The sequence below is a fragment of the Schistocerca nitens genome, chromosome 2 (assembly GCF_023898315.1).
Source record: "Schistocerca nitens isolate TAMUIC-IGC-003100 chromosome 2, iqSchNite1.1, whole genome shotgun sequence".
Classification (NCBI taxonomy): Eukaryota; Metazoa; Arthropoda; class Insecta; order Orthoptera; family Acrididae; genus Schistocerca; species Schistocerca nitens.
This window is the reverse complement of record NC_064615.1, coordinates 878,062,804-878,085,307: the sequence shown is the minus strand read 5'-3', so window position 1 is coordinate 878,085,307 and position 22,504 is coordinate 878,062,804. Positions and strand designations below refer to the sequence as shown.

Here is a 22,504-nt window from a genome sequence, read left to right as displayed (position 1 = left end):
ACTTCGTGACAATAAAGCGCTAGTTGTGTTTCACAAGAACGATATTTTCTCAATCTGTGTTGGCTATTTGAGTATAAATCATTTTCTTCGAGGTGATTCATTGTGTTCAAGCTCAATATTTGTTCCAAAATCCTACTGCAAATCAAGATTAGTGAAATGGGTCTGTAGTTCAGCGCATTACTTCTAATTCCTTTCTTATGTATTGAAGTGACTTGTGCAACTTTCCAGTCCTTAGGTACGCATCTTTCGACGAGGCAGCGGTTGTATATAACTGCTAACACACTGTGGGAAACAGAGTGGTATATAGTCTGGATCGGGGGTCTTGCCTTCATTAAGTGATATCAGCTGCTTTACTACACCGAAGATATCTACTTCCGCGTTACTTATGATCTAGATTTGAATTCTAAAATATTTACTTCTTCTCCTGTAGCGAATGTCGGAACACTGTGTTTAGTAACTCTGCTTTAGTGTCACCGTCATCCGTAACATCACCATTGCTATCGCTTAGTGTGGGTACTGATTGTGTTTTTCCGCTGGTGTACTTTACATTCGATAAATCTAAATAGAAAACTAAGATTCACTTCTCATAGCTGGGGTTCCACAGTCATGCAAAATTTTGTGAACGACATCGTGGTCGCCCTTCCACTGTAAGATTATTTATTTTAGAAACACAGTTAAGTAATTTCGACCTAGTGGCCATATCAGGTGGAAATAATCAAGCTTTAGCACGCGTAAAAACATAAAAAGCGTATGACAAGACATAGCACAGAAGCTTCTTATGTATACTGCACTATTTGAATTACATTGTGAATATGTTGCACGTGTTCTACTAAACTTTTGCTTGCATCTGTAACATTGGTTGGGGAAAATGATTCCATATTTGTTTTTGTGTAATATAAAATAAAAGCTTGTAGCAGTTCACACATCTGCGTCTTGAATCAAGGAACTCTAATGAGTCTCTGTGGGTTTGGAGTCATGGGCAATGAGATTCCATCTCACGGACTTTTATAATTTCTCGGAATTAAACCATTTTCATTGTAGATACTTTCGGTTTATTAACCATATTAAAAATCTCTAGTGACTTTACAGCGATTGAATATGGAGGTAGTGCAAAGCCCTTCACAAACACGAAAGGTTCTATGGAGCAGACAAATGTGCTCTCTAAAAGAAACAAAGTGAAATACATTAAGTTTTTAGAGCCATCAGTGGAACATATGCTGTCCAAGGAAGACGCTTATAGCCCCCATACGATCCATACAGTCATGGAATGCACGATCCTGCAAAACACTTGTGTATGGGACACCAGTGGCTGTCATGTAGTTAGTCTCTTGAGAAGATATCGACTACACGTCAAGAGGTGATACCCTGAAGACCCAGCTGTACATCATTTCATTGGTCTTAAGATTAGCACATATCAAATTTTTCGGTTAGTTATGAGAAAATTTTAATGTCGGATGTTGATTCGGATATTCTCTTTCCACAATCTATAAGCGCAGCTAAAAAAAGTAAAAGGAAGCATAGATGCCTCATAATCTAGGGAGACAGTGAAATTATTCAGTCTTAACTAAATATTGACACTTAAAAATTAAAGTGGGATATTTGCTCACTAATGTACGACTCGGTCATATCATACTTACAGGTTAGGCATACGGAAATTTTAAAACAAGAGGCTCTCAACGTTTGAGTGTTCCGAAAAGCAACGTATTGTATTCAACATTTCCTGATCACTTAGTTACACAACCACTACACAAAAAAATAGAAAGTGCCCTAAAACCGCCTAAATCGAGCCACAGTCTATGACGATATACTGATATACAGAGAGCTACAGCAGAAGGGAAGAACCTGTTGTAAGTTAATACTCAGCACAGTACAATATATTGAACGAATCATACAGACAGATTGAAAGGAGGGAAGATGGACACACACACACACACACACACACACACACACACACACAGACAGAGAGAGAGAGAGAGACAGACAGACAGACAGACTGACACAAAGACACTAAAGAGTAATAAAGCAGTAGTTCAAATAATGAGACACAGCGAGGAAAATCCAGTCGAACATCGGCTGTACCTATGCGTGTTCTGTCTTCTCCTTCTGACCTTATTGCGTATCTTCACGGCGTCACCCGTCAGTTATTTGGGTATGGCAATGTTAGTGGTAGAGGATGGCCGGATACCCTTCCTGTCGCCACCCCTTCCACCTCAAGATGGATTTTGTGTATCCCAACTGTCTGCGTCTAGTGTTATCCAATTCAAAAGTATGAGAACGTGTTATAAGTGTTTGCGAATGGTGTAATTGAGGTAGAATGAGGCTACCAGCGCAATATTCACCTAGCTGGATGTGGCAAGCGCCTAAAAACCACGTATACACTGGTTGGCACACTAGCTGTCGGCGTTAATTCAGTGGGTGTATTGGATGCGGGGCTGCCTCGTGTTTCCAAATCCCCGTAGCGGCGTGCTAACGCGCACGGCTATCCGGACAGATTCCTATTTGTGCTGTATAATCGTAACTGTTGTGCTCTGAAGCCAATGCTTAACGAAATTGTAGTGCTATTAATAACATTAACACGTGGAAAGGTTTTATGCCTCCTTCTTCACGAAAAAAAACACGTAAATGATGACAAAACAACAAAAATTTTTAAGTCGGTAAAAACGAAAGGTTTTCGTACAATAAATTACAGCGGAAAATAGTTTTCCGTAATTTTCCGACTTTCTTCTATTATATTGTTTCAGACGACAAGCTGCCAAACAATTTATGTGGTGTTCTACAATACCTAATTGGCAAGTAAATAAGGTAAACATTGCAACAGATGTAATGAAATACCTAGATCTAGTAATAAAAGATATATTGTCGGATTTTCAATAAAATAAGGGCTCACCAATGAAGACACACGTTTTGCTAAGAAAGCTAAGAAAAATAAGTGTTTTGCAAAAACAAATGGAAAATAATTTTTTCTGAAATCATGGTTACTTTTAGAGTATAAAGAACCAAACAAAGATTATTTGACTGGATGCACAATTTTATCCCCGTTATTTGCTATCGTACCACCTGCCAACTTAGCTGATGAACTCTATTCTATGCAACACGTATTTGTTCTGTCTTCTTCATATTCGATGACGCTTCAATTCACAGATGGCAAAGAACCCCTTGAAGATCATATGAACGGGGTGTATGGTATCTCGGAAAGTGGTTACAAGATGAATATCAACAACATTACATCACGGTTAATGGAATATAGTCGAATTAAACTAGAAAGTACCGAGGAATTTAGATTAGGAAATGAGGGATTAAGACTAGTAGATGAGTTTTGCCACTTGGGCAGTAAAATAACTGATGTTAGCCGAAGTAAGGAGTGTATAAAACGCAGACTGGCAGTGGCAAAAAAAGACGTTTCTGGAAAACATAAATTCTCTAATACCACACTTAAATTTATGTATCAGAGCATTCTTTTCTGAAGCTATTTGACTGGAATAAACTCTTTACGGAAGTGAAATGTGGACGGTAAACAATTCAGGCAAGAACACAAGATTTTGAAAGGTGGTGTTACAAATAATGCTGAAGATTAGAATGGTAGATTGTTTAATGAACGAGGAGCTATTGAAGTGAAATGGAGAGAAAATAAATTTGTGATACAATATGATTAAAAAGAGGGATCCATTGTTTAGAGACATCTATAGGCATCAATGAATTTTACATTGGTAATGGAATAACGCACGGAGGCTGCAAAAAAGTGTAGAGGAGACCAAGGCTTGAATATAGACGTTCTAATGAATGCAAGTTCTGCAAAACTGAAGGAACTTGCACGGAACATACAAATGTAGAGAGTTGTATCAAACCAGTTTTCGGACGGAAGGTAACAACAACAACTGTAAGCACGACAGCAACAGTTCTTAGTGATTTAAGCCGTTTCTCTGATTAAAGTTTCATTGTATTGTCTTACCGATCTCTTACCTGCATTTATAGGCTATATTTGCAGGTGAAAAACCTTCTAATCTTGATAGTTTGGAGAATTTAGACCACATGGTACACTGTGAGCATCTAACTACATCAGCCAGCTGTAGACACGAACAGTTTCTTTGTAGTGACTGGTGGTCTTGCTGAAATTGTAGCTCCCATAGCACTTAGGTGGGGGTGAGAGTTGCATTCGGATTTGCGGTAAGACAACCTTGGTTCACTGCCACGCCACTTGGAACGTTGCAACCTTAATCATCCCGTTTTATTATTGAGTAAGTATTCCATATTCGAGAGATTTCCTTTCAAAAGTGATGCTGGGTTCATATCATTGCGTTTCTGATCACGACAAATCGATACCAAACACGATTATCTTCAACGAAATTGTTTTTCTGATGAGGCGTTTTTCCACAAATCAGGTAAAGCTAACAGGGACAAAATGGTGTGCAGAAAGTCCACATGTTGCCTTAGATCACGTTACGGATTCCCCTAACATGAATGTGTGGTGTGGTTTAATGCGCACAACAGAATCGTTGGTCTTTTCTTTTTGGCGAAAAATCAGTAACGGCTAACATTTATCTGGATGTGTTAGAATAATTTGCAGAGCCTCAATTGAGAGACTTGCAGTCTGATGTGATTTTCCAACCACCGCATTGGGGATTGTATGGTTAGAAATTTTCTTAAAGAAACGTTTCCTTGCAGGTGGATTGGGCGTGATGGTCCCACCGACTGGCTTGCAATATCGGTAGACATAACGCTTGTAGATCTGTTTTTGCGGAGCTACTTTAAGGGCAAGGTTTACTTACACAAGTACCTCATCTGTATACTTAAAAAGGATAATGACAGATGCTGTTTCTGATTTGATGCTACGCACTGAGCGTCTTGAAACATATGGCGTGAAGTCGAATATCGATCAGACATTCTTCAAACAACAAACAGTGCGCATGTTGAATTTTATTGACATCATAACTAAAACATGGCGATTCATTCTTTCATTTGCCACAAACCACAAATTTTTAAGTTCTGCAGTTTTTGTAAAATAAATATTGATAATTGTAGTAAGTCTTCAGGCATACACCGTATATTGCTCCTATTCTACGTTAACTTTATTTGCATCCGTTTTCCGTGCTTTCTCGAATTTAATGGAGAACTGCATGTTAGCAGCGTTTGACAGAATTCTTATTAAACCTGATCACATGCCCTCACGGAATGAGTATGTAATTCTGCTTTGAATCGTCTTGCTTCTTGCCGCTGATTGCCAAGTATTTGACAGTGGTTTGCAGAGTACAGATGTAGATGTAGATGAGTAGGCTTTGTAATCTTAGTGACTAGAAGATTCTTTCTTGCAAATGCTAAAAACGCAACGGAAGTTAGACAAATGAGTTCACATGTTATTAACAACTATTACGAACAATAAATTTAGCAGAAATTAATGTACCTTAATCATCTTCCATAGGGAAAATTTCAGAGGACACCTTTAAATGTGAGAAAATATGAAAAATAGATGGGAACAAAAATGACGCAGAATACAATCAAAGCATTTGATTCGAGCAGTTCTCACACTGATTTACAAGCAGTAACAAACGGACATGAGTCCACAGAATGCCATGGGATGAAACTTAACGTATTCTACTAAGTATGTAATAGAGAGCACGTTTGTCTCCTCCTTGGTATCTTTCGTGTTTGCGAAGAAGTTTTCACTACCTCCATATTCAACCAATTTGAGAAAATCTTTAAAATGCCACAGAATAATTTTGTCCGAGTTACCTTTAGGAATAGCCAACGACCTTGCCACAGTAGTAACACAGGTTCCCGTCAGATCAGCGAAGTTAAGCGCTATCGAGCTTGGCTATCACTTGGATGGGTCACCGTTCGGGTCTGCCGCGTGCTGTTGTCAAGCGGGGTGCTCTCAGTCCTTGTGAGACTAATTGAGGAACTACTTGACTAAAAGTAGCGGCTCCGGTCACGAAAACTGAAAACAGCCGGGAGAGCAGAATGATGACCACATGACCCTCCGATCCGCGTGCAGTGACGCCTAAGGACTGAGGATGACGCGGCGGCCGGTCGGTACCGTTGGGACTACAAGGCCTGTTCGAACTCTCATTGAGAGTAATGGAATTCCGAGGATTATGGCAGTTTGCGAGTTGGAATCTCGATGTCCAAGCCCTCAAATCCACAATGCCTGATTGGACTTCATTGAGTGAAGACGAAGATGTTTGAATTGTTTTTAGCTTGTAAAAATATAAAATTTACATGGAACATAGTTGAAACGTGTCACTCACAAATTTATAGCTCGTAAGACACACACATGTGTGAAATATGCACAGACACGTACTCTGAATAGGGCCTAATCAATATTTTTGAATAAAAAATCAACAAGCATTTTTGTTATCCTGTTGGATCGCAGTCGGCGAGTGCTTCCAGACGTGAAAACGAGCCAAGCTGCACGAAAAGCAAGTGATAAGGAACTAATTCCGTTCACACAACAGCCGGCCGGGGTGGCCGAGCGGTTCTAGGCGCTACAGTCTGGAACCGCGCGACCGCTACGGTCGCAGGTTCAAATCCTGCCTCGGGCGTGGATGTGTGTGATGTCCTTAGGTTAGTTAGGTTTAAGTAGTTCTATGTTCTAGGGGACTGATGACCTTGGAAGTTAAGTCCCATAGTGCTCAGAGCCATTTGAACCATTTCGTTCACACAACATGAAGTTCCCTCTTTATTACCACGAAGCTTGCATGCACAGGACTGTACACTGAGGGCAGAAAAGTCATGGGATGTCTCTTCATATCATGCCACACCTCCACACCTCCTTTTTCCAAACGTAGTGATCTCAACGCGGCATCGACTCAACAAGTAGTTGGAAGTCCCCTGCAGAAATACTGAGCGGTGCTCCCTGTATAACCATTAATAATAATTGCGGAAGAGTTGCCTGTTAGGATTTTATGCACAAACTGACCTGTTGATAAATGTGCGATGGGATTCAAGTCGGACGATCTGGGTGGCCAGATCTTTCTCTCGAAATGTCCAGAATGTTCTCAAAACCAGTGACGAACGATTGTGGCCTGGTGACGTGACGCACTGTCATCCATCAAAATTCCATCGTTGTGTGGGCACTTTCAGTTCATGAACTGCTGCAAATGGTCTCCAAATGGGCAAACATAGACATTTTCAGTCAACGATAGGTTCAGTTTGACCAGAGCACCCAGTCCATTCCATGCAAACACAGCTCTCACCATTATGGAGCCACCAGCAGCTTGCACAATTCCTTGTTGACAACTTGAGTTCATGGCTTAGTGGGGTCTGCGCCATAGTCGAACCCTACCATTAGCTCTTACCAACTGAAATCAGGACTCATCTGATGAGTCCACTGTATTCCAGCTGCCTAGGTACCAACCGATATGATTACGAGCCCAGGAGACTCGCTGCAGGCGATGTCGTGTTGTTAGGAAAAGATACTTGCATGATTCGTCTGCTGGCATACACTACTAACGTCAGACTTCGCCACACTATATTGAGGGATAAGTTAGTCATATGTTCCACATTGATTTCTGCGGTTATTTCACGCAGTGTTGCTTGTCTTTAAGCCGACCGCTGTGAGCGAGCGGTTCTAGGCGTTTCAGTCCGGAGCCGCGCTGCCGCTACGGTCGCAGGTTCAAATCCTGCCTCGGACATGGATGTGTGTGTTGTCCTTAGGTTAGTTAGGTTTAAGTAGTTCTAAGTCTATGGGACTGATGACCTCAGGTGTTAAGTCCCATAGTGCTTAGAGCCATTTGAACCATTCCTGCTTGTGTTTAGCACTGACAAATCTTCAAAACAGCCGCTGTTCTCGTTCGTTAAGTGAAGGCCGTCGGCCAGCGCGTTCTCCGTGGTGAGAGGTAATGCCTGAAATTTGGTATCCTTGACAAACTCTTCATACTATTGATCTCGGAATACTGAATTCGCTAACGATTTCCAAAATGGAGTGTCCCATGCGTCTAGCTCCCACTATCATTCTACTTTCAAAGTCCGTTAATTCCCGTCGTGCGGCCATAATCACGCCGGCAACTTTTTCACACAAATCACCTGAATACAAATGAAAGCTCCGCCAGTGCCCAGCCCTTTTATACTTTGTGCACGCGATACTACCACCATATGTACATTTACATATCACTATCCCATGTCTTATGTCACCACAGTGTACAAAAGAACGAATGTCAGATAACAGGCCCATTTCGTCCTACGCAAGAAGTAGTGGCTGATGTTCCTAAAAAGCGGAACGCCAAGTGGACTTTCTAAGCATATATATGTTCATCTCTCGCAGGTACATACCAGGCCTGGGCTTCTACAAGCGATACACAAAACCAGAGAAATACGAGGAGGCGAAGCGTATCTGCGAAGGGGACGGCGGGCACCTCGCAGTACCGGACACGTTTGAGGAGGCCGAGGAGCTGCTGAAGCTGGCGGCTGGTGACGGCCGCTCCTCCTACGTCGGCATCAGTGACATCGAGAGAGAAGGAAGCTTCGTCACCGTCATGGGTGCGAGTCGCCAAACATTGAACATCCTATACTTTACTTCTTGTCGTGTCAACAAAATCGAAATCAGAATGAGATTTTCACATCCTCCAGGCTGTGGCTAAGCCATGTCTCCGCAATATCCTTTCTTTCAGGAGTGCTAGTTCTGCAAGATTCGCAGGAGAGCTTCTGTCAAGTTTGGAAGGTGGGGGACGAGATACTGGCAGCAGTAAAGCTGTGAGTACCGGGCGTGAGTCGTGCTTCGGTAGCTCAGTTGGTAGAGCACTTGCCCGCGAAAGGCAAAGGTCCCGAGTTCTAGTCTCGGTCGGGCACACAGTTTTAATCTGCCAGGAAGTTTCAAAATCGAAATCGTTTTTACTGGAAGCCAGAGATGTAGGGACTGAGTTATAGGGAAGTGCAGTACATACGTAAAGGAAATTGCATATAAGTCGCTGATGGAACGACTTCAAGAGTGTTATTTTTCTGTTCGTAGTCCTTAGCAATTAGACATGACAACAGATATCAAATGAATCGAGACACATTTATATGGTCGTGATAGTTAGCTACCAGGGAAATGTAATTCCATCAGAATTAGTGAGGTGTTCCATACATCATTTGCACTATTCTAGTATCGAAATTATGTGGAACGAGTCGTTTATAGGATATGTACCCACGATTAGTATTAACACTAAACAAAATATCTTTTATCTGATGGAATTATATTTTCATCGAGACATATGAGTCTCAACTTTACCTACGATAAGGACAGAAGCTGAAGTAATGAATTAAAATTTGTGTTACAGCTGGAACTTGAGCCCAGGTCACCTATTTACTAGTTGTATGTGCTAACCACTACACCACTGTACCATTAGCGCAAATACAGCTGCATGGAGAGCCTGATGGTTTAAGAAGAAGAAGATACACTAAAGACATGAACTGAAGTTTGTATTGGTACAGATACAGGACGGAACTAGACTATGGCAGTCTCTGCAGCTGTGGTTGCCCGAATATTATGGTGGTGTAGTGTTTAGCACATGTGTCTAGTAAGCATTAGACCTGGGTTCAAGTCTTGTCTGTTGCACAAACTGTGATTCATTGCTTCAGCTTCTATCCTTGTCGAAGACATAATTTTTTAGTTCATACTCATAAAACTACACTTAAAAACTAGGTGCTTTTTTGTACAGGCTACCAGTTTTGAAATAGGAATTTGTCCATGGAATACAAAGAGTTGTTCAGGAGAAATGATTTTAGGTCGGATTTAAAACTTGAATTGCTACCTGTCAAGCATTTCATGTTATTGTCCAAATGATCAAAAATTTTTGTTGCTCCATATTGAACTCCATTCTGAAGCACTGACAGCTTTAATAATGCGTACTGAAGGTCATTGTTCCTAGTGTTGTAGGTATGGACATCACTGTTCTTCTCAAATTATGATGGACCATTTGTGGAGAACTTCATTAGGGAGGGTGTAGTTATAACGCCAAACTTCTTGAAGACATATTTATATGACGACTGTGGGTGAACACCACATATTACACTTACTACTTGCTTTTGTGTAGTCAGTACTTCTTCATAAGTGTTGAATGGCCCCAGAAAATTGTTCATAAGACATTGTTCAATATAAGTATGCAAAATATGTCAGAGGTTGATTCATTTGTTTCCAAGAGTAGCAATAATGCAAAGAGCTAAAGAAGCTGAACTTTATTGTTTGAGAAGCTCAGTACATACTTCTTCCAGTTCAAGTTTTCATCAGTATATACACCCAAAAGTTTGGGGCATTCTATCCTATTTACTGATTTCTCTTCATGTGGTACATCGATTGTTGGTATGCCATTTTGTTGTACAGAACTAAGTATAGCGTGTTTTCTCAGAACTTAAGGAGAGTCCATTTGCAGGGAACCAATACACAATTATTTTCTTTTTTTTAGAAACATCGTTAGCAATTTCTTTTGTTGCTTTGTCTCTAATGAGATTTATTTTAATACTAGCATAGTCTGCAAATAATTCTATTTCCCCAAGGTAAGTTAAGTGGGAGCTCATTCACATATATAAGGTAAAGGAGTGGACCCAGAATTGAACCTTGTGGGACTCTCCTTATGATTTCTCCTCAGTCTTTAACATTTTCTTCCCTTCCAACATTCTGTGGTTCCAGACTGAAGCGCCTAGAACCGCTCGGCCAGAGTGGCCGGCTGACCTCCATCCCAGCTGGAGAATTATTCAGCACTACTTTTTGCGTTCTGTTTCTTAAGCATGATCCAAAGAAGTCGTGCATAAAGCCATAAGTTCCATAAAACTTGAGTTTTTCTAAATGTGTTATGTGATCTACCCAATCATAGAACAATATAGTCCTATGAAAATGTAATACAACTGCCCAGGGAACTTAAATGTGAATCTTTGGACGATGTACTTGTTACTAAATCTTCTCACGTAAATTTAGAGAACTCTTTATTCAATGAAGATTGTGTAAACAGTCTGCTGGCACCATCGTATATCTCCCATAGAGATCATGAGACAAAACAGATTAGGCTGCACGCAGGAGGTAATTTTTCACTCATGCAGTATACAAGTGGAATAGGTCAAGAATCGCCACTTCACGGTGGCTTGCTTAGTATAGACGTAGATATAAATTTTGTTTGGATTTCTCTCGTTCCTCTGCTTTCTTTTTTTTTTTTTGTCTAGCAGCAGACTCAAAAAAATTTCTCCAGAAGAAATTTTTACCTTGCATGAAGCTATTTGCTGTTATTCAGGAAAACGTGCTTGGGACATGTAAAATATAAGAGGTACACCGATAGACTGAAAGTGTATCATGGTGTCAGTGTTCAGTTTGTTACACACAGAACACTAACTGAGTTGTAAAAAAGTGTGAAATACAACTAGCGCGGTCTGTTGGAATAACATTATAGCATTCATGCGCATGAACAGATTGAAGGAAAGTTACATGAATCCAAATCTTGATGGCTAATCGAACGTTTGAACCCTACTCCTCCATAAAGAGCATCCAGTGTTTAAACTTCGACTCTGGTAGACTGGCTAACAGTTCGACTTCGCTCTACCTCGGGTATGGCTGGCTGCTGCAGGCACTCTGATACGTAAACTTAATTGTCGTTTCAGCTATGGTGAAACGTAGAGTCCATTTGATCTGACGCTACAGCCAGACTGTTCGCACAATTTATCATTGCCTAAACCCTTAATATGGTGTTTCAGAAGAATCTAATGTGTCGTCGGTTCGATGTCAGCTCATTAACCGAACCAACACAACATTTCGGTTACACAACAAATTACACAAGTGTAAAGAATGTCGATTCAGAAGCTACAACAAATTTACTAAAGAGACTGTCTAAATTAGGCTTTCCCGTCCTCTTCTGAAATAGTGCTGCGCGATAACACATCGTTGCTAGATAGGAGTGACGGAAGGCATCAAAAAACTTCAAAGAAGGGCAGAGGTTTTTGTATTAATGCGAAATAAGGGAAAGAATTTCACGGGTATAACAATAGAGATGAGATGGAGTTTTCAAGAAATTTCGAGCACTGCGTTTCTCCTCTGGAGGCAAAAATATTTTTTTAACTTTCCCTCCCCCCTCCCCTACCGAACATGGAAAGAAGTTACCATCGTAATAAATTAAGACAAATCAGAGCTAACATTGAGAGATGTAGGTGTTCAAAATCATCCTCGTTTATTTATCAGTCTCAGTTGCACGTATTTTAATTCACGGCATGTTTAAAACTCTCCTGATCTTCTTCAGACCTATGTAGTTGCGTCAGAAGATGATCCGAGGAGATCGAAACACGTCATGTGTTAAAAACGTGGAACTGTGACTGAGGAATAAATGAGAACTGTTTTGAACATCTGAACTCAACTACATTGATCTGAAGATGTTCCAGAGAGACCGAAACGTCATGAATTTAAAAATGTGCAAGTGAGACTGGACACCAGTACCAATACAGTGCCGGCCGAAGTGGCCGTGCGGTTAAAGGCGCTGCAGTCTGGAACCGCAAGACCGCTACGGTCGCAGGTTCGAATCCTGCCTCGGGCATGGATGTTTGTGATGTCCTTAGGTTAGTTAGGTTTAACTAGTTCTAAGTTCTAGGGGACTAATGACCTCAGCAGTTGAGTCCCATAGTGCTCAGAGCCATTTGAACCATTTTTTTGAACCAATACAGTTGCTGTTCTTTCGCAGTGATTATGTTGCCTTTACTGATTTAGTTATTCGTCTTTCTCACACGCTATTCGAGAGTGGAACGATAGAGAATTAGGATGAAAGTGGTTCGATGAACCCTCTTCCAAGCACGTAAGTGTGAATTGTGGACTAGTCATTTAAATGTACACTGCGCAACAGAAGTAAAGGGTCACATTTTCGAATCACTGTAATTGCCTCCTTGCCAACGCCTTGCCGCAGTGGCAACACGGGTTGCCGTCAAATCACCGAAGTTGAACGCTGTCGGGCTGTGCTAGCACTTGGGTGGGTGACCATGCGGTCTGCGGAGCTCTGCTGGCAAGCGGGGTGCACTCAGTCCTTGTGAGGCGAACTGAGGAGCTACTTGATCGAAAAGTAGCGGCTTCGATCTCGTAAACTGACATACGGCCGGGAGAGCGGTGTCCTGACCACTTGCCCCTCTATATCCGCATCCAGTGACGCGTGTGGGCTGAGGATGACACGGGGGCCAGTCGGTACCATCGGTACCGTTGGGCCTTCTAAGGCCTGTACGGACGGAGTTTAGTTTTAGTAATTGACTGTTTTGCAAGGAAAAGTTTGAAGTTTGGCTCAGAGATGTCTAGAGCCTCCCTCTGTAATGGCGCAAAAGCGTAGTGTCCTGCGACGTCGCCCTTGGGCTCGGCAACGTTTCAGACAACATAAAAAAAAAAACCTTAACTTAGAGGTTCATGTGAGTTGTAAGGGGGTTAATGATGTTACATTGACGCTGAAGGTCACCACAATTCTGCCTATCACCACTGTGGACGTGTCACACAATGAGAAGGTCGCCACAGTCCGTCTTACCCACATTTCACCCCTTCTTTTAACGCAGCCGGGATGGAGGTCAGCCGGCCACTCTGGCCGAGCGGTTCTAGGCGCTTCGGTCTGGAACCACGCGGCTGCTACGGTCGCAGGTTCGAATCCTGCCTTGGGCATGGATGTGTATGATGTCCTTAGGTTAGTTAGGTTTAGGTAGTTCTAAGTCTGGGGGACTGATGACCTCAGATGTTAGGACCCACAGTGCTTAGAGCCATTTGAACCATTTGATGGAGGTCAGAACCGGGACACCCACAATTGAAATCACACGGTTTTCTTATGTGTGGCCGAAGAAAACGTCTCAGACCCACCGGCGTCAGGGGGTGGCATAAAGAGGCGTCAATGAGACCACACCTCTCCCTGGGGCGTTGATTCCCACAGATATCTCGGTTGAAAACGACAGCTCGCAGTGCCACCAGCCACACGTAGATAACTGCCTCACACGTTTCAGCCCTTCTCTAACGACATTGTGTGGCTGCATCCCCACTTCACGTGATCCAACCCCTTTTGAATGCAGCGCAACCGCAGGTTTTGCTCTCGTGTACAGGTTGGAACCACTAGGGACTGTTCATAACCAATAATTCATAAACAGTCTTAATCGCATTTATTATTATTATTATTATAATACCGCCAGCCTTTTTCAACCCGACGTAGGGGTCATCTTCTGGACGTTTACACCATTGGTCGACTGCTGGTGGTGTCACTCCTGTCTACATAACGGCAGTTGATAGTTTTCTGTCGTTATGTAGACAGGAGTCACACCACCAACAGTCGACCAATGGTGTAATCGCCCAGAAGATGACTCCTACGTCGGGTTGAAACCTGCTGGCGGTATAATAATAATAATAATAAATGCGATTAAGAGTGTTTATGAATTATTGATTAATCATACTAATCACTGCTTCTCTCAACAACTATGTTGTTCAAAAATCTACTGTTCATAACCATTTGACGAAATCTGAATGTGATCCGAAACAGGAAAGGATACTCTTGCTTTTTCAGTCATCCCGTTTTCCGCCCTCCTATGGCGTGATGACGCGATAGCGCGACATTAACATGTGCGTGAATAAAACGGCAAAGGGTTCCTCTAAGACCCCCAGTTATGCAACACCCTCGGTGCCACCCAGGCAACCTTGTTAGTCACGTTACAAATGTTGCTTGTAAAATTTGGACACCATTTCAACTTGGGGCTGGGGTTTAAGCAACCCCTTCGACATTCCTTTGGTGGCTTTTGCCTAGCTTGTAAGGGAGTCCTTTTAACTGCTGTGTTAACTGTAGAATCTGAGAATGCACTTCTCATTTCAGTTCTCGTTTCACAGGCCAATCGTCGGGTGAGTTGGCGTTTGACAACTGGGCTCCGGACGAGCCGAATAACTTCCTGCACTTCCTGGGAGGCGAGGACTGCGTGGAGCTGAAAGCGTCTGGCCTGCTCAACGACATCAACTGCGGCATCGCGCTGCCGTTCTTCTGCGAGAGACCGTTGCCCTCCAGAGTGAGGTAGCCGCTGCGCGTCCTGGAGGCCGGCGCACCCCTCCACCAGGAGCAACACGCCATCGGAGATGCTCTACAATTCAGCAGCACCTCCTTCTAGGGATTAGGTGCTATACTCACCTGCTCCGGTCTCTATCATCTATCCACCCCTTACGAGGTCTCCCCAATTTCCTCTTTCTTTTCGGCCGATTATTTACTTATTTTCTTTTAATAATCTATTTCCTGTCATTCTATCAACACGATCCTTCTATTTCATTAAGTTGTCTTCTATCTTGTCATTAACTGCAAAACTTTTAAATCTGATCTTACTAACTCATTCCTTTGTTGGTTAGTTAGTTACGTGTTCCACGGATCCTTTTGCACGATAGATCGTAATGACGTGGAGCGAGTCATTATATTCACATCGCAAATTAATTTATACATATGGTTACATTCTGAACATTTCTAAGACTTCTGTTCGAAATCAAAAAACATATACGAATGTTGTGAGTTAGTATGACTCAGCCACCATTTTTTACAACTTACAGTAACAGAAATTCTTTTGTGGAATGCAAAGGATTGTCAAGAAGAAACTTTCCCAGTTTGTTTCCAAGTTTTACTCTGCTGGCTGTCAGACATTTTATATCACTGGGTAAGCGATCAAAAAGTTTTGTTGCAGCATTGTGCAGCTCTTTTTGTGCTAAAGACACCTTAATGTGGAGTAATGAATGTCTTTTTTGCTTGTCGTACTGTAATTCTGCACATCATTGTTCCTTTTGAACTGAAGTGGATTGTTTACAACAAACTTCATGAGGGAATAAATATACTGTGAAGCAGTTGTCAGAATGCCCAACTATTTAAGCAGATGTCTACAATACCATCGATGGTAAACACCACACAATATTCTTACAGCACGTTTTTGTGTAATGAAAAATTTTATTCTTAAAGATGAGTTATCTCAGAACATGACATTACATGAATGTGCTTTTTCCAATTTAAATTCTCATCAAAGTGGACATCACATAATTTTGAAATTGCCACCCTATTTATTATTTTCTCGTCATGTATTGCAGTTGTCGTTGGTGTAGTACTCCTAGATGTGAAGAAGTGAATATGTTGTGTATTGTATAAGCAAAGTGTAGGATCTTCTCCAGAACGTCAATCAATGATACTTTTAAGAACTTTGCTTACTATTTCTTCTGTTTCTGTATGTATGCTTAGTTTGGTTACAGCGCTAGTGTCACCCGCAAAAAGAACTAATTCTGCTTGTTGTATACTAGACGGAAGATCGTTTACACATATGAAGAACAACAGTGGATCTAAGGTTGAGCCTTGGGGAACATCATACGTGATTTCTTCTGAGTAAGAATTATGTCGTCCACAGACTATATTGGTTGAATTACTAAGTGCAACTTTCTGCATTCTTTTGGTTAGATATGGCATTATCCATTGGCTGTCTACACCATCAGTCACATAAAACTTCAACTCCTTTTTCCTTGAGCGAAGGTGCGAAACAATGTTCTCCAATAAAATATTTGCCTCAGAGGCGGGATCGTAATTATACGATGCAGTGAAACAGATTCACGCAACCTCACTGTGTCGTATGCTAATGACGTCATCACTAAAACAAACATTTTACTGGAGTTCCCAGTACAATCTTCTGCATTTCATTACCTATCAAAATATTTTAAACATGGGTCTCCATCCACTCGGTGACTAGCTAGACAAAATCAAACAGTCGCAACTCCTACACCACTGATAGCTACATGAAGATACTCAATAAGTTCCTGATTCAGTCTCTGGAATTATAACAACGCAGTGTTAAGGGCCACGTTTCAAAAAGTTTCGTCGGTTTTCGCAAGGTTATATATTTTGGATGAATGAAAATAGAATATTATGGAGCATTTAAACTTAGGCAAAGGAATAAAACAAATTTATTTTACTTACATGGTCATAAAACCTTGTGGTGTTTTTTTTTCACTTAAATTTAGAATCAAAGTTTTGATTTGCCTTTCACAACTGTTCAGTGTGCAATCTGCTGTTCTCTCTTTTGCTCACCTTGATCCTTATAACTGCAACAACTTCTCCTATTCCCTTCCTCCGTGGAATTATCAAAAGCGAAATAGTCACCTATGTTGTAGCATCATCAACACAATCTTCATCAATTTTCTTTATAAAAAAGACAAAAGGAACACTCTTTGTTCTATTTTAACCCAATTATTTTACTAGTTTTAACTACACATAAACTACGTCACTATTTTTAAGAACACTGCAGTTCTTAAGAACACATCAATATAGCTGCTGCCGGGCCCCCGTCTGCATGTGGAGATAATGAAGTGTATACAAAGGAAAAATCAACCCTGTCACACCAGAAATCCACTACGTCGGCACAACTGAAGAAACAATACCAAAAGCCTGGAGCTACATCCGAGAACAGCCACGTGTAAGATTCTTGAAAAGAAGAAACTGTATACTGAAGCAACAACATAACACTGCCCAGTCTGCTGCGTATGATGCACAGCCAGTGAAGAAGATCATTGGACTATTCCAGCAGAGTGCCACAAATAGTCATAGATTTGCAGTATGACTTCTTGTTGCGTAAATTTTATTTGCTTGGGTGTAGAAACGTTCTACTTCATCATTATGACGAGCTGTTATACAACATTGTTCTTATGTTTACTGTTTGTAGCTGCTACTATCTTTTTTTAAGGTATTTGTTGTATGTCTTTGTATTCAGGTAAACTAATAGCTCAGGGACCGAAACCGGTTATGACAATAAATACGTGTCTTCTCTTTTGAAAATGCTATTTCTTGAAATTGATTGGTTTTAAAACCAGAAATATACTTCCCCATTTCTACTGTCTCCTACGCCACTTACATATCTCTGCTACGTGCTACCTTTTTGCCATAACACCTGGTTACTATCGTTTAGTACCAAGAAACGTTCCCACTGTTATTTCCATCTAAGAACAATAAAGTTTATTTCAGACAGTCACGTAAATTCGTTAATGGCTAAAAGGTTTTGTACTGAGTAGTCATTATCAACAGTCCTATAAGAAATAAGATACAATATACAAGTAAGCATAGAACGATTTATGGTATTGACAAGGAATCAGTTGCAATTTCAAAGGTAAAACAGGTGAATAATTCCTGTTATATCCTATTGTCTTGCTGCAGATGAAGAAGCCAGCGATGTACTTAGTACTCGTAAATGTAGTTGGCGTCTATTGCTTGCAACTGGCATGAAATGTACGCTGGTTGGGTGGCATAGCTTTCCTAAGTGATGGCGTCATCAGCGACGACTTTTCGTATTGCGCACAAGACAACGAAATTCCTTGTCAACGTGGTTGACGTCAGCTGCAACTTGACCACAGTTACGCTGGGCTGCCGCGTGTTGCTGGACGACGACACTATGTTACATATTAAAGACGTTAAGAAAGTAATAATTATTGGTGTCGAAATACGTTCATTGTATATAAAAATTAAGGATTACGTGATAAAGACAATATGTAACGTATCAATAATAAGAAATAAACAACAGCTAATCGTACATTACATATGTACACTACTGGCCAATAAAATTGCTACACCACGGAGATGACGTGCTACAGTCGTGAAATTTAAGTGACAGGAAGAAGATGCTGTGATATGCAAATGATTAGGTTTTCAGAGCATTCACACAAGGTTGGCGCCGGTGGCGACACCTACAACGTGCTGACATGAGGAAAGTTTCCAACCGATTTCTCATACACAAACAGCAGTTGACCGGCGTTGCCTGGTGAAACGTTGTTGTGATGCCTCGTGTAAGGAGGAGAAATGCGTAGCATCACGTTTCCGACGTTGATAAATTTCGGATTGTAGCCTATCGCCATTGCGGTTTATCGTATCGCGACACTGCTGCTCGCGTTGGTCGAGATCCAATGACTGTTAGCAGAATATGGAATCGGTGGGTTCAGGAGGGTAATACGGAACGCCGTGCTGGATCCCAACGGCCTCGTATCACTAGCAGTCGAGATGACAGGCATCTTATCTGTTTGGCTGCAACGGATCTTGCAGCCACGTCTCGATCTCTGAGTCAACAGATGGGGACGTTTGTAAGACAACAACCATCTGCACGAACAGTTTGACGACGTTTGCAACAGCATGGACTATCAGTTCGGAGACCATGGCTGCGGTTACCCTTGACGCTGCATCACAGATAGGAGTGCCTTCGATGGTGTACTCAACGACGAACCTGGGTGCAAGAATGACAAAACGTCATTTTTTCGGCCAGAGGTGGTTGTTGTGGGTACTGATTTCTCAGGATCTATGAACTCAAATTGCGTGAAAATGTAATCACATGTCGGTTATAGTATAATATATTTGTCCAATGAATACCCGTTTATCATCTGCCTTTCTTCTTGGTGTAGCAATTTTAATGGGTAGTAGTGTAACAGAAGAGTGACAGTGTTAGAGAAGATCGGTGAACGAGGAGTATAAATCGTTCTTATTGAAAAAGACTTGCCCCTTAACCAGTTTGTTAAATCATTTCTTGGACGTCCTGTGACTTTCAAACTCCCTTAGACCATTTATGAGGATTCATTTTTTTTATTTATTTTGTGCCGTCAGTATATCATGAAAGACACAAAATAAGCGAAAATAATCTGGTAGATGAAGATTTTTCTTTAACTGAAGATGACAGCACCATTAATTTGTTCCTCAAAGTTTCACTGTCAACTGGCTTATTACCCGAAAAATTTGTGGTAGACAATATAAAGTACTGTCTACTGAATTATTCTGTTATGGAACTTTCAGTGTTAATTTTTAAATATTTGGTTCCGCAACAGATTTTTTTATACATTCTCGCATGTTGTAACTGGATTACAACGAAACTTAGGTGAAAGAAACTGCGACATGCAAATCATACAGCTTCCTGAGTCTTTATCTTCAAAGAGTATTCTGAAGTTCCACTTCTCTGGATAAGTATTCAGCTATACATATGTATAATAGCTCTGTGTTACCTTCAAGATGATGGTGAGCTCCGCTTGAATGCTTTGTTGTTGATGATTCTTGAGTACATTATTAAATGAAATAAGAAGCCAACAGCTCGCTTTTTTTCAAATGTCTTCATATTTGTTTGATGTTTCCTGCTATAATCTGGACATCACGAAGTTACCAATTGAAATCTTTTCTATTTAGTGTGATTTGTTAGAAAAGATGTACAATATTTTTCTGGCCTGTTTTATTTTGGCTATCGTGTATTAATAGGCGAAATTAGGTAGACTGTAGTACCAGCCATGTCAGAATTATCAGTCACTGGAATCCCAACAGCCATGCCACGCGGAAAATACAACCAGGTTATAATAATGTGAAATTTTCGCCATTGCAGCCCTGTGAAATAGCTGTTAAACAAAACCACTTGCTTCTTCAGTTATTAGTGAGACGGCTTACAGTTTCTGTTGACCATAATTGCTGGCTATCATACATCTTTGAAGTTTTGCCAGAGATCTGGTAGGAGACTTTTAACAGTATGAACTGTCATTCGCTGACCTGTTCTCATCTGTTCCAAGACCTTTGGTGGATCAGTCAGCTCTTAACGAAGGGAATGGAAAAGAGTTTCAGTGAAATTCATACATGTTTTTCAAAATAAATCAATATCGGCTTTCGTATTTGTAGCTATAGGCCCCTAAAAGCATCTCTGGCCAATTTACAATACTTAATACATTGATATCTAATATTTTTAACGAGATTCTTAGTAGGATTAACTAGATTGATTGCAACATCTTCTTCATAGAGAGATGCTAGTGTAATGAATTAGAAAGATGATTCAGAATTAGATTCTGTTTTATCAGTTAAAAAACTCAGAGCAAGTGATACAAAGAGAGAGGGAGAGAGAGAGAATACTGTAACGTAAGTTACGCACCACACATATAAATAGGATCTAATTAATTGATTAAATAAGACAATAGGATAAACTAAGTGATGAAAACGCTAGAGATATTGAAGCATATCTTATAAGGAGAACATAATTTTTTACATTTTTTGTAATTTCAAAAATGAATTCAATGTCAATCAGAGGACTGTTTAATTCACAGACTCTGTACTGCGAAAAACAGCAAAGACTATACAGGGCATTCGGAAATTCTCGTCACAAACTTCTAGGACTTGTAGAGGAGAGTGAGTAGACAATATTTTGAATAGGAACCCATGTACGGAAACGTACCATTTCCGCGCCACAGCCGTTTGAAAACATGTTTTCTAGAACAGCGTTGTCAGGGTGAGGGGTGGTTAGGCCGTAGCGGATTATGTCATTTGACGTCTCTCCTACCTCTGATTCGAGCCTAATTCACATGTCTGTGAGTGTTAGAGCCATATGACTGAATAAACATTTGTAGAACACACCGACATGATCCTGCTGAATGGTGAAGCTCACGTAATGGAAGAGCTGCTCGACACCTTTATCAAGATCGTTCTTCACAACGTTCGACTCCATCGCATACCCTTTTCACCACAATTACGCAACGTCTTTCAGAAAGAGGTTCCTTCGCTGTCAGGAGGCGTAACTGTGGTGCTTCGTAAAGTCGCCAGTACCCAAATTGGAAGAAAGTTTGTGATGTTGGCGAAAAATTATTATGTTTCCTTCTCGTTTCTTTGGTTATCAATGAATGTAACTATAAAACAAGTGATGTGCTGGGTCACGCCTAATAAATTACTTGTAAAAGTGGTCGCATTACCAACATATTTTCAAATGATTGTAGCACGGAAATTGTAGCACGGAAATGGTATGTTTCCAGATATGAGTTCCTATTCAAAATATCATGTGCTTTCTCCCCTCTACTAGCCCTAGAAGATTGTGACGGGAATTTTCGAACAACCTGTATGTATTTTTTTTTTTTTTAGAAACAAAAGTAAGGAAGATTCGATTTTCGTAATTTCTCTGTGTAATTTTTAACTATAAACGAATAGTAATGCAGTTTCTTACAAATGTGTCTGCAGTATTTCGTGGAATCCTTTGGAATCATTCATTTTAATCTGGTTAATGAGTTTTAATATTACAGATTTGTGTATCAGGGTTGTGCACACATTGTTTGGAAGCAAAACGGTCGTTAGCTTATCGCGTCGGGTCGTCCTGGCTTTAGGTACATACAAAGTGGAACTTCTGCATTATTTTTCTACGTAGTCCGATTTCATATTTTTTGCCACTTTGTGTATGGAAGTCAATATAATACATTTTCGCTGCCAAAGCTTTCAAACAACGAAGATACCCAATAGCCACCAGGGCCTGATACATCGAGAGGACATCGAAATAGCGACAGCAGAAGGAAGATATTAAAATTGATGAAAATTAACCAAATGATGACAAGTTTTGTGATGAGCGTAACACTAGTAACCACATCGTGGCATCGCACTTGTGACATGTCCCTCCCGAGTCAAAACTTTCTTAACTGCGCTGCATATATTATTTTGGTTACAGTTAAACACTTTCTCCAAATTTTATTTTGGCAGTAAGGAAAGATACGTTATAATATGAGTGCTGTAATTAGTTAGCTTTATTTTCAGGTCCCATGGATCGTAATTGCTACATCTCGCTGTGATAA

General features: G+C 40.8%; 1 protein-coding gene across 1 annotated transcript in view; it reads left to right on the top strand.

Annotated features, from left to right (window-relative positions):
• Window positions 1–17,744, top strand: part of LOC126235409 (macrophage mannose receptor 1-like) — a 72,208-nt gene extending 54,464 nt beyond the window's left edge. Inside the window, exons 6-7 of the mRNA XM_049944131.1 lie at window positions 8,258–8,472; window positions 14,777–17,744. Coding sequence (XP_049800088.1) covers window positions 8,258–8,472; window positions 14,777–14,958 — 397 coding nt within the window. The 3' untranslated portion in view covers window positions 14,959–17,744. The remainder of the gene's footprint in view (window positions 1–8,257; window positions 8,473–14,776) is intronic.
• Window positions 17,745–22,504: the final 4,760 nt, after the last annotated feature.